The sequence below is a fragment of the Dipodomys merriami genome, unplaced genomic scaffold (assembly GCF_024711535.1).
Source record: "Dipodomys merriami isolate MVZ:Mamm:240054 unplaced genomic scaffold, mDipMer1.0.p SCAF_4169, whole genome shotgun sequence".
Taxonomy (NCBI): domain Eukaryota; kingdom Metazoa; phylum Chordata; class Mammalia; order Rodentia; family Heteromyidae; genus Dipodomys; species Dipodomys merriami.
The window spans coordinates 1-12,451 of record NW_027205792.1 but is presented as its reverse complement, the minus strand read 5'-3'; the positions used below and the strand labels follow the sequence as shown (position 1 = coordinate 12,451).

The 12,451-nt window shown below is 45.6% G+C and overlaps 1 protein-coding gene across 1 annotated transcript; it reads right to left on the bottom strand.

The window, feature by feature from the left end:
• Positions 1-4: 4 nt before the first annotated feature.
• LOC138807221 (transformation/transcription domain-associated protein-like) lies at positions 5-12,079 on the bottom strand (the record flags this gene model as incomplete). The annotated part of the gene is made up of 10 exons (XM_069992816.1): positions 5-61; positions 203-490; positions 872-991; positions 2,255-2,401; positions 3,850-4,029; positions 7,952-8,165; positions 8,472-8,593; positions 9,403-9,605; positions 10,235-10,381; positions 11,954-12,079. Coding segments are annotated over 10 exons (1,604 nt in total), but the record flags the coding sequence as incomplete, so codon positions are not given.
• Between the last annotated feature and the right edge of the window lie 372 nt (positions 12,080-12,451).

Below are 12,451 nucleotides of genomic sequence, written 5' to 3'. Positions count from 1 at the left end.
CGGCCCACATGTCCTCCTCTTGCAGCAGAGAGTAAAGCTCAGCAAGGGAATCCAGTATCTCCTGAAAACAGATCCGTTTCTGGTGCTTAGGACAAATATGTGCTTCATTCAATAAAGCAGTTTCACTGTACTATAGTTGTAAGTATCACTTGGGAGATGGAACAGGGAAAGCAGCACTAAGTGGAACGAGGTGCGGCCTCACCTGCTGCGGAGGTGTGATGCTCTCCTGCTCATAAAATTCTGTCGTTTGCTTTGGCTTAATCTGCAGACTCAGACCTTTTTCGAAAGCCTGGTGCTCCAGCATCAATGTGGAACGGAACCAGAGGTTGTGTGTCTTCCCCAGATATTTCAGAACACAGGGTCGGATGGGGATCGGAGGGACACACTGGGACATAGCTTCCACAAAGCAGTTCAATGCACTCGGCTGACAGTCCCGCTGTACCTGGTGACTACCACTGCACAGGAACGGACTGATCTCCCCAGCCAGAGCCTGCAAGCACATAGTATGTCTTTTAGGTCTGCATTCAAAACTGCCAAGTCTGAGCCAAGCATAGTGGTACACACCTGCAATCTCTAATACTCAAGAGGCCGAGGCGGGAGGATCCTGACTTTTAGGCCAGGCCAGCCTGGGTGACACAGCAAGACCTTCTCCTCTCCTCCCACCAGAGAAAAACTCACACCCACAACACAAATAAAAAAACACTTGGCAAATCCTTGCTTCCTCTCACAAGGCACCTAGAATGTGTTGGTAATTCACCTGTGGATAATAGCAGTTTCTTCACCCTCTGATATTGAAGAGTGTTCTCTCCTGAATACTCAGCAAAAGCTCAAAGTATATTTTTCCGGGGCAGAATTTCAGAAACCAACTCACATGCTGCTGTCTGTCTGAGAGGATCTTCCAGAGTCTAGGGAAAAGCTGGACCCAGGTTTTTTCTGCCAGCGTTGTGGAAATGTGGCACAGCTGAACAAAGGCACTGAGCAGCGCTCCCGTCTGGGACAGAAAAAGATGTGCTTAGATATGCCTCCCAAATCCACGCCTAGAAAACCACTGGCCAGCCAGTATGGATGCAGTGACCATCATCCACACAAGGCCTTTGGGTTTAGAGACCCTGATGCATAGATCTCCTTTCTGGCAACAATAGTGGCTGGGAAGGGACAGGGAGCTATGCATGAGAACTTGCCACCTACCTATGTAAGGGGCTCCGCTTCCAGCTCCACCCAGCAGAAAACCAAGCATTTTATGGTTATCCAAGAAGACGATGGGAAGCAAATACAAGTTCAAATACTTTACTGTACAAGCTATTGATGTTTTTATTTCTTTTTCTTGCTGGTTGTGGGGCTTGAACTCTGGGCTTGGACGCTGTCCCTGGGCTCCTTTTGCTCAAGGCTAGCGTTCTACCACTTGAGCTAAAGTGCCATGTCCAGATTTTTCTGGTGGTTAATTGGAGGTAAAGAGTATCACAGACTTTCCTGTGCAGGTTGGCATCGAACCATGATCCTCAGATCTCAGCCTCCTGAGTAGCTAGGATTACAGGCACCCTGCTTTTTTATGGTTTTTATACTTAAGTCCTGATGTGAGTGATTCACAGAATCATTGCTGATTCTGTGAGATAATCTTCTAAGGTAACATAGTACATGGATCCTTAACCAATTCTTCTCAGAGTTACTGCACAGTAACCACTACACCCGAGCCAGGCCCTGCTGGTCACAACTGTAATCCTACCTTCTCAGTAAGCTAAGGTCTGAGGACCACAGCAGCCAGCTCAGGCAGAGAAGTCCGTGAGACTCTCATCTCCAATGAATCAGTAACAAGCTGGAAGTGGAACTGTGACTCAAGTAGTAGAGTCAGCTCCCCCATCCAAAAAACAGTTGCCCCCACAGAGCCAAGTAGTACAGCTGTAATTCCAATACTCAGGAGGCTGAGTCAAAAGGGTCATGAGTTTGAACCTGCCTGAGCCAGTGACCCTGTCTCAAAACAAATCAAACAAAAAACCCAAATTGATCCCTCCCAAAATTAAGTGGAGGGTTTGTGGAATCAGTTTCTATTTGACTAAATCTCAACAACTTAAGATATGTTTGGAGTGAATGATTTACCACATCCACTTGTTCTCTTTTATGGTCTTTGACCTCTTTTTCTTAATGATTTCAACTGAGACAGAAGAGGAAATTGAATGGAACGGAAGAAAGGAAAATCTCTATTACAATGGAGAAGTGAATTCAGGATTGAGAAACAACTCCTAACACTACTACAGACCTTCACTTCCCGGAGAGTATCGAGGAATTTGTCATGTCGATTAGTTAGCATGTGCAGCTGGTTTCCAATGTCCTTTTCAGAAAGTTCTTTGGTCTTGGGTGTGCTGGTCTGATCTCCAGGGGCTAATTCAATATCTATCTCAACATCCTGAAGAACAGAGAGATCAAGCACAACCAGCAGATCAAATCTAAGAGAACTCCTACAGACGACCTAACACATTTGTAACAAGTCAAATTCTCTTATTAGGGAGGTTTGAAGTACAGGAAGAATATATCTCATATGAGATACAAATACAAAACTTAATTCAAACCTTTTAGAGTTTGAAAGGTTTGAAGGATTACTTTGGATTATGCGTAACTGTGGTAAAGTATACACAAACATTTGAAAATCCAAAATCCTTCAAAATCTGAAATACTCAGGTCACAAGCATTTCTGATAAAGGATACTCAATTTGTACTAAGTAATCTTAAATCCTAATAAATGATTACTTACTATACCTAGATTAATTTTTTTCCTAAGTAACTTTGGAAAGAATATCCGTTTGCTTTCACATCCAGGTTAAGAAAAGGAAAATAAAATAGTATAAACTAAAAGATGTGAATTATCAGGATGACAGCATTTCATTCTTCAGAACATAGGATGGCTACCTAGCCAACACCTGTGATGATTGTTCTCTACGACCCAGTCCCAAACAATGATAGGAATGAACCTTATTTCTACCTGAAGCCCTCAGAAAGTCAGTCCATTCCACCATCAGACTATATCATAAATGTGTCCTCAAAAAAAACTTCAAAGATGACCATTTATTTCATATAGAAGATTACAAGAAGATTAAGCCATTAAAATAATCTATGATGTAAACCTAATGATCCTGTTTGTCAAAAGTGAATTTTTTTTCCCCCCGTTCTGGTCCTAGGGCTTGAAGGGTCTATGCACCATCACTGAGCTTTTATGCTCAAGACTCATGCTCTACCACTTGAGCCACACCTCTACTTCCTGCTTTGTGCTGGTTAATTGGAAGTAAGAGACCACAAAACGAAGGCTGCATCAGCCTTGGTTGGCACATTCTAGCAGAGAGAAATGGAAGGTTTAGCAGCTGCTCATGGACCAGTTAGTGCCAGGGCTCCTGTTTGGTGTGAGCCCCCCAGAGTGGAGCTTTATAGCACAAAATGGGTTACTTACACTAGGAGAGAAAAGTCTCAGAACAGTATTCCATTCTGAGTAGTTCTAGCTCATAAAAAGTGATCTGTCTCCACAAACAGAATGGCAATAAAGCACATGCTGCTTCTCCATTTTAACTTTTCTGGACTTTTAACTTAGAAAATGTAATCAGTGGGATGTGAGGCACAAGCCTGTAATCCCAGCACTTAGGAAGCTGAGGCAGGAGAACAACGAGTTTTAGGATGGCCTGAGCTACACAGCAAGACTGTCTCAACAGATGAGAAGGAAAAAAACAAAACAGAACAATCTAACAAAACTCAGGGACTACATTCTGAGATTCAAGGTAGACACAGGTTTTGTTTGATCTGATATTTGGGCCAATATAAAACCCTCCTGTGGGAAGAGGAATTTGCCTCCAGGTCCCAGAGCCTCACCTCCTCTTTGGACTCGCTGTTCTCTCGTTCCCGAGGTTCCTGCTTGACATGTGTGACCATGGCAAAGGCAGCTCGATCATGGCTGTCAGCTAGGTTGATGACATTGGTGATGGATGGGAGCATAGCCCCCTGGCAGCTGGTACCAATTGGTGTACTCTTCTCACACACAGCCAAGAGGAGCTAGAGAGGTTTGTGGAGAAAAAAAAACAGTCTGAAGGCAGACATATGGTATGTGTGTACATGCAAATGTATGTTCAACTCAGAAGGCAAGCACGTGGTGGGGTGTACATATGTGCATGCATGTGCAACTTAGCAGGTGTGCACAGGTAAGGGCCCTGAGTTTATGGTCAGTTCTACACTCCTGAAGCCAGATGTGCTTCCCACTTCCCTTCTAGCTGTCCTGAGTGCAGATCTTCCATCTCAAGCCAGTCTGATGTCACCCAGCACTCCTTTCCTCCCCTACCAAGCATTTCCTTTCTTGGGCCCTCAGAAGCATGTCCTGGTCCCTGGCAGAAGCCAGGGAAGCTGCCACTTCGCTCATCTACTTTTCCTTGTCTCTCATGGCTCACAACACATCCCTAAGTCCTGACGTGTGTCACCTCCTCCCTAAACGGAAGCCAGCTCAACTCCAGATGCACTCTCAAAGCTTACTGATTGCCACGTAGCTAGCTGGCCTCACCTCTCACTGCCCTGTAGCCCCCAGAGGACCCATGGCCTTGGGAGACAGTGGAGGCTGCCTGGGACGGCACACGGGCTTTCTGTGTGGATTCACCCTTGCGCCTGCCCAGCAGTAATCCTCTCCCCATTGCTCGCAGCTTCTGAGAGTCTCCTTCAATAGCAAACCAGGTGCACCACAGAGCCTCTGCTCAAGCCACACTTGCAAGGTGTAAGTAAGCCAAGCACCTAATGGGTGCTATGGAGGCCCTGGATGCTCACTCGTCAGCTGTCCCCACCCCACCCTCATGGAGCTGAGCAGTGGAGGACAAGCCCTGACATGTTCCTGTGTAAATGCAGCCCAAACCCAGGCTAACAGGATGAAGAGGACACCCACTATGGCTTAGTGAGACAGTGCTATATTCACAAACCCAAATGGTCAAGGGCACAAAATCTCAGCTAGACAGGAGGAATACTGCTTTTTGAGATCTATTGCATAGAATGTTAAATATTTCATGATCAAAAGAGTGCAAAGTGGCAAATATTAAATGTTCACACCACATAGAAAATGTTATAGGTCTGAATGTACAGATAACTAAATCAAATTATTGAACCTACAGTATAACATCACCTTGTTCCCCATAAATATTCTTCAAACTGCCTTAAAATCTCTTTAAAGGACACACAAAACAACAGAAGGCTAGCCTCCAGAGGGAAGCAGGACTGCAGTGGGACAAGCCTAGTCACTTGGGACTTGCACACCTAACTGGAACACTGGCGTTTATGCCAAGTTCTGGGTAAGGAGCACCATGCGTTTAAGAATAAGACAGGGGGGCTGGGAAGGTGGCTCAGTGGTAGAGCACTTGCCTTGCATGCTCGAGGCCCTGGGTTCGATTCCTCAGCCCCACATAAGCAAAAAGAAAAAAGCCGGAAGTGGCGCTGTGGCTCAAGTGGTAGAGCGCTAGCCTTGAGCTGAAGAGCTGAGGGACAGCACCCAGGCCCAGAGTTCAGGCCACACGACCGGACCCCCCCAAAAAAAAAAAAAGAATAAGACAGGAACCTGAGAGAAACAGAAGGGGACGTGGGTGAACTGTCCTTATCATCTTTGTGAAGGAGGTGGCTGCAGTGTCTGTGATCTGGAAATGTTGGTGGAGAGATGGGGACAGTGAGACCAGAAGAAGGACTGAGGATCCTGGCTCAGGCCACTTCTCTAATAAACTCAAGTGTGCATGCCAGGACCAGGTCTTAATCATCTCTGAATTCCTCAAATCAGGCCTGGTGTTGGTGTCTAATTTGCAGATCACAGACCTCTTAAGTGGGCAATTACATAATGCTAGACTAAGCCCATTGTGCAGCCATCAGCAAATATCTCAAATCCCTGCCACATAGAGCGCCAAAATGTGTCTACTTAACACAAATAGGACAGGAGTCCTCACTGAGGCCTGGGGCACAGGCCCTTTTCCTCTGCCACAGCTGCCACAAGATGGGAGCCTGTTGCAGAGGTGGTATCCTCGGTAAACAGATGAATATTTGCTGAGTGCTGCTAACCTGTGGCAGGAAACTGGAGATGCTCGGTGTCTGAAGCTGATGAGCAAAGCAAGCCAAAGAATCAAGGACAGCTGACCAATACATTTTTCTGTGTCCTGTCAGACACACCAGAAGGACTGACTTTGCCTCCACTGAAGCACTAACCCCATTCCAGGCTGGATTTTGGTATCCTAACAATGATCAATGTACACCTGCTTATGCCTTCACACCCAACTCTTAGATAAACCAACACACTCTGCTTTCTTGCTTTAAGAATGAGAGGATGCTAGTGCCAGTGGTTCACACCTATAATCCTAGTTACCCAGGAAGCTGAGGTTGAAGACTGCAGTTCAAGCCAGCCTAGACAGGAAAGTCCGTGAGACTCTCATCTCTAATTCCAGAAAACTGGAAGTAGAGCTGTGGCTCAAAGTGGTAGAGCACTGGCCTTGAGCAAAAGAGTTCAGGGACAGCAACCAGACCTGAGTTCAAGCTCCACAACTGGCAGGGGGAAAAAAAAAAGAAGAAAAAAAGAAGAAAAAAAGAATGATGGGGCTAACAGGGCAGGATGGCTCAAGCCTGTAATCCTAGCTACCTAAGAAGTACAGGTGGTGTGGGGGAGGGGGGAAGGTGTACGGTGGCAGATTATGGTTCAACGCTATCCTGGTCGTAAAAGCTGCCCATCTCAGTCAGTGAATGGCTCTCATCTCGCCATGTGGTAGTAAAAATAGGAGGAACACAGTCCAGGACAACCCAGACATAAATGAAGAGCCCGAAAATAACCAATTCAAAAACACACTGACAAAGTGACAAATGCCAAAGTGCCTGCTTATTAGCAAGTGGGGTTAAAAAAAAAAAAGGCTGGGCGCTGGGGGCTCACGCCTGTAATCCTAGCTACTCAGGAAGCTGAGATCTGAGGATCACAGTTCAAAGCTAGCCCAGGCAGGGAACTCCATGAACTCTTTTTTTTTTTTTTTTTTTGGGGTCCGGTCGTGGGGCCTGAACTCTGGGCCTGGGCGCTGTCCCTCAGCTCTTCAGCTCAAGGCTAGTGCCCTATCACTTGAGCCACAGCGCCACTTCCGGCTTTTTTCTTTTTGCTTATGTGGTGCTGAGGAATCGAACCCAGGGCCTCAGGCATGCAAGGCAAGTGCTCTACCACTGAGCCACCTTCCCAGCCCTCCATGAACTCTTATCTCCAATAAACTACCAGAAAACCAGAAGTGGTGATGTGGCTCAAGTAGTACAATGCTCGCCTTGAGCTGAAGAGCTGAGGGACAGCGCCCAGGGCCAGTGTTCAAGTCCAAAGACTGAACAAAAAATTGTAAAGTTGACAATACTGATAGAATTTCCTAGGAAACAAACAAAAAATTTATATATATGTATCTTTGCTTAACAACTAAGCCAATCTTTTGAGAGAGAGAGAGAGAGAGAGAGAGAGAGAGAGAGAGAGAGAGAGAGAGAGAGTGTGTGTGTGTGTGTGTGTGTGTGTGTGTGTGTGTGTGTGTGTGTGTGTGTGTGTGTGTGTGTGTGTGTGTGTGTGTGTGTGTGTGTGTGTGTGTGTGTGTGTGTGTGTGTGTGTGTGTGTGTGTGTGTGTGTGTGTGTGTGTGTGTGTGGTGCGGGTGCTAGGACTTAAACTCAGGCCTGGTCGCTGTCCCTGAGCTTTTTTGCTTAAGACTAGCCCTCTCATGTTTGGGCCGACTTTGAAATGTAATCTTCAGATCACAGCCTCCTGAGTAGCTAGGCCACCAGTGCCCACCTTGATAAAGGTTTTCATAATCAGTCCCAAACTGTAATTGAGGAGCTATAGCTTTATTTCTTCCTGGGGAGTCACAGCAGGTTTCATGTGTGGAAAGTACCTTCTGTACCCCTCAGGAAACCCACAGCTGTCTCCCAGACACCGATGGTGAGCTGAGTATATCGTACCTCAATGCACTGCTTGATCCAGAAGTGGTTCCCCATGGCTTCCCAATTCTGGGAACAAGTCACATACAGCAGGCGCTCGTAGACCCGGTGTTTCATTGAGTTGTCAAAGACCTCAAAAAACTTAGCTCTGATGAGTGGTTGGGCACAACGCAGTCCAGAGAGGAAAGCAGGCTCGAGCTTTGCAGTCAGCTCACTCCCAGACAGGGCTTCATCTCTACAGAGATTACAATCAGAGGGGTCATTTGTGAGGCTCAGGTCCTGAGCAAACAAGCTGAGCTGTGAGGTGAGGGGAATTGACACAAATAACTGCTGTCCAAATACCACAGTGATGGCCAAGAGTGTGTTTTCAATTCTGACAGACTTAAGCCACATTTCAGTAACAATGCTAACATACATTATACGAATTATAGTGAAATGAATATTTTTAAATTTATGTGTGAGACTGAAGTCATGTTGCACTGGTTGGAGTACATCAGGACCAGTATGTATGTGTTAACATTTGATTAACTGCTGTAATTACCTGTAGACATAGTTAACAAGGTCTAAAAACTGGGCATTTAATTCAAGGTCTTCTGGGAAGCGTTTTTCTATGTAGGTCATCATTTTCACCAGCAAAATGGACTTCTCTCGCAGTGTAGGTGTCTACAGATTTGTTTTTTAAAAGAAAAGCTTGATTACTTCCATTTGAAAAAAGACATATTTACAAGTACTTCAAGCCGGTCACTGGTAACTCATGCCTATAATCCTAGCTACTCAGGAGGTTGAGATCTGAGGATCATGGCTTAAAGCCAGCCCAGGCAGAAAAGTCCCCGTGAGAATCTTATCTCCAATTAACCATTCAAAACATGGTGCTGTGGCTCAAGTGGTAGAGCATTAGCCTTGAGCACAAACAGGTTCAAGGACAGTGTCCAAGCCCTGAGTTCAAGCCCCACAACCAACAAAAATTATTTTAGCAATCTACTCTGCTATTCTATAAGCGCCTACAAATTTTATCAAGTATAACAAAATGGTAATTTCTAAACAAAACTCCAAGATGACTGGTTATCTTAAAATCAATACATGCCAATATGGTTTATCATGGGAGCAGTAACTGACATTAGAGAGGAAGCCACTAAATAATAAAGCAAATTCCAAGTCCATAGCACCACACCACTAACCCCACGAGGCATCACCACTAACCCCACTGTGCTATTAGTACAAGCATTCTCTGGTCCATCTGCCACCATAAAAGGGTAACAAGATTCATTCAGTATTTAAACACAAATGATCAGTTAAGCTCAAGATTCTATTTAACACCCATTCAGTGCTTACACCAGACTCAGTCCTAAGTGAGCAAAGACATTATGGAGGTAAAACTAAGAGAAAACAGTGTTTTGCCTGAAGAAGTTTTGGAAGGAAAGGTGAGAAGGTGCTGCTCCTCGAAGGCTAAGCACATTACTTCTCCAGCTCACCTGGTTGGCTGCCATTGGAGAATTGTTCTTAACCCACTCCTCCACAATTTTCACCACGGCCCGAAGGATCTTGGCATCTGGGGACTTCTCAATGAGTGACGTCAGAATAGCTTGGATGAAGTTCTTGCGCATCTCCATGCTCATCACAGCCAGCCTCGTCTTTACCAGCTCCAGGCTCAGCATTACCAGCTCACTTGTTCCTGCTCGTGTAGCAAAGACAACACACCCAACAAACCTCTACAGACACAGCTTAAAGGACTGTCACCCTGCACTACTTGGGAGTGTTTTCCCCCTCAATCTTTTAACTAGTAACTGGAGCTCTAGAGTTTAAAGCAACTTGTCAGTATTTTAGTGCTGGACCTCAGAAGAGGGGGGGCCTTCTAGCCAGCAAGGAAGCTAATATGGAGACCACCCCAACTTCTCCATACCCTCCTCTGAGGCCACAGTCACAGCACCTGGGTCCTAATGCTGTCTATCAGCCTTGCTAATGACAGCACCCTGCCAAGTCCCACCCCACCCAGCTGGAGGAAGCTGTAACCTGCTTCTTCAGAAATGCCAACTAGGACTAAGCAGTCTGTCTTAGAACAGCCTAACTCAGCAGTGCTTGTGAAGGCTCAAGCTAAAAACACAATAACAAAGTTTTTTTTCATTGTTTTCTAATGGTCTTACTTGGGAGTTGAAACCTCTGTTTTAGAACCCAGGTTTTGTTTTAATAATGAATTTCATGCAAACCACAGAACTGTGAGCAAGCCGCATTTACATTAGAGTTCGGTGGCACAACTGGCCCCATGCAGGTGTTTAACAGTTGAGAAAACCTGGCCCAGGTGGTCACCTGCAGCTGCCTCAGTGCTTCCAGACGCAGCCTGTGGGTTTAAGTGCTCCCGGACCATCTTCTGCAGGGAGCGCATGAAGACAGAGATAAGCCTGTCGATGTAGCTTGGATTGTTGCTACAGGCTGACTTGAGGATCATCAGGGTCCCTGAGGCACAGAAATTAAGGTTTTATGACAAAACTGAATAGCAGAAACATGCTTCTCAAACATTCTGACAAAGTACAGACTAGTCCCAGTGCCAGCCCAGGAAGTTTTTTGGCTGGCATGCCTCCAGTTGTATACCCTACATTCTGAAGTACTGCTTTCCCATTTTTAATTTCGACTATGTCAGCACTGTGCTCAGTACAAACCATGCATTTCCTTCAGTTCTGGATTTTTTTAGATGTTCACCAGCCATGTCAGTAAGAGTTTTTTATTCCATGAAAAGGAAGAAAGACCTTTCTTTTTGGCCTAGCCAATCTGATCACAATAAATAGTTCACTTTATCCTGAAAAGGCCTATCAAGATGCAATAAATTAATATTTGCATTTTGATACTGAAAAAATGAGTATCAGTTAAAATCAGCAAAGTCAACAATGGAATGTTAATACTAAGTACGTAGAAAGACTTTATCTTTCATAACTGATATTTTTACTATCGCCTTGATCCTGACATCAACATTATATTTTGATCTGTGTCCATGGATCTTACCATAGATCAATCTTAGGATATTTGCTATTGACAGGTACCAGCACCCCAGCCTTGGACAAGGGTAGATGTCTTGCTGAAGGCAAGTTCTTCATGGAGCAGGCTAGATATAGCCAGACTGACTCTTAACACATATAACCCTTAACATTGGTGATGTCAGTAATGAAAATGTGATGCATCCTGCTGTTCCCCTCCACTAGGCAGATGCTGGTGACAGAACCCTGGGACCAGTGTGGCCAACAACCCAGGGCTACCTTGCTCTGCCCTGCCCTGCCCTGCCGCCACGAGCCCCACAAAGGGGACAAGACCAATGGGTCAGCTCTTCTCCTCTGGAGAAGAGCAAATGTTAAAGAGTTTAGAAATGCAAAAATAATGTGTTTATAGACACAAGAATATACCTAACAAGGGCTATGTGTATATGTGTACATATATAGGTACTATGTATGTATACCTGTGTACAGAAAAAAAATGACCCACACCAAAATGTTAACATTGAGGCTTATAGGTCATGTTTAGTTCTCTGTCCTCAACAACTGTGCAATAAGGGAGAAAAAAACTTGAAGTCACCCAAGTTGGATCTTAATCAGAAAAATGGGTTTGACAAAGGGTAGAGTGTTTACAAATCTGACTTCTAGGTGCCCAGGAGCCAAACTTTTCCAGCTACCATGATCACCAGTCAGTCAGAGCCTCGCTGACTTGTCAGGGACAGGTCTTCTAAGTGGCTACCAGCTGCATGTTTGCTCTGGTGGCATCTCTGTACCAGAGGTCACTCTAGCCAGAAGGATCCATGTGCCACAGGCAATTCCTCTCACTACTAAACCTGCACCAGAGGCTGAGGCAGAAGCAGAGAAAGAGCAGCAGTGGTGGGCAGGTAGGGTCATTCACCTCAGAGAAGCCAAGATGGCAGCTTTGTGGACAACCAGGTGAAACAAAGACTCCTGAAGAATGCATCCATGTAGAGCCCCGCCCCCCGCAATGGCCTTGGACCTCCCCAGTACAGCACATCCAGCGAACCACTGCTCAGATACCCACCGAAGAGCTGGGAGGGATTTGCATTGGTGGCCTTCTCATAGTTGGTGAGTCCTTCATAGATGACCTTCCCCACAGCCGCATAGAGGCACTCCAACTCCTCATACTTAGAGGCAACACTGGAAGTACCTGGAACAGAAGTCAGGACTGAGCTCTGCTGTGGTGTCAGTCTCTAGCACAGCAGTGTCTACTGAGGGGACGGCACGGCCTCATCTTGGGAGCAGCTTTACCTCACCATGCCTTCCCAGAATGTGCCCCAAATACAACCTGCCAAACTGTGACCTGCTAATTACCCAACATTTGCCACAGTTTCTTCCCCTTTAATACTTAGTACCTCAACAAAATGCTAACATTCAGGGGGGTAAAGAACTGAATATCTAAAACAGACGGAACAATGTGATGCTGTTAAGTTTCTACGTCACTTTTCTTTTTTTTAAAGAAAGGCCACGGTAAAAGGAAGTGGATAAGGAAGCTCACTGCAGCCCCAGGGGATGCACAGCC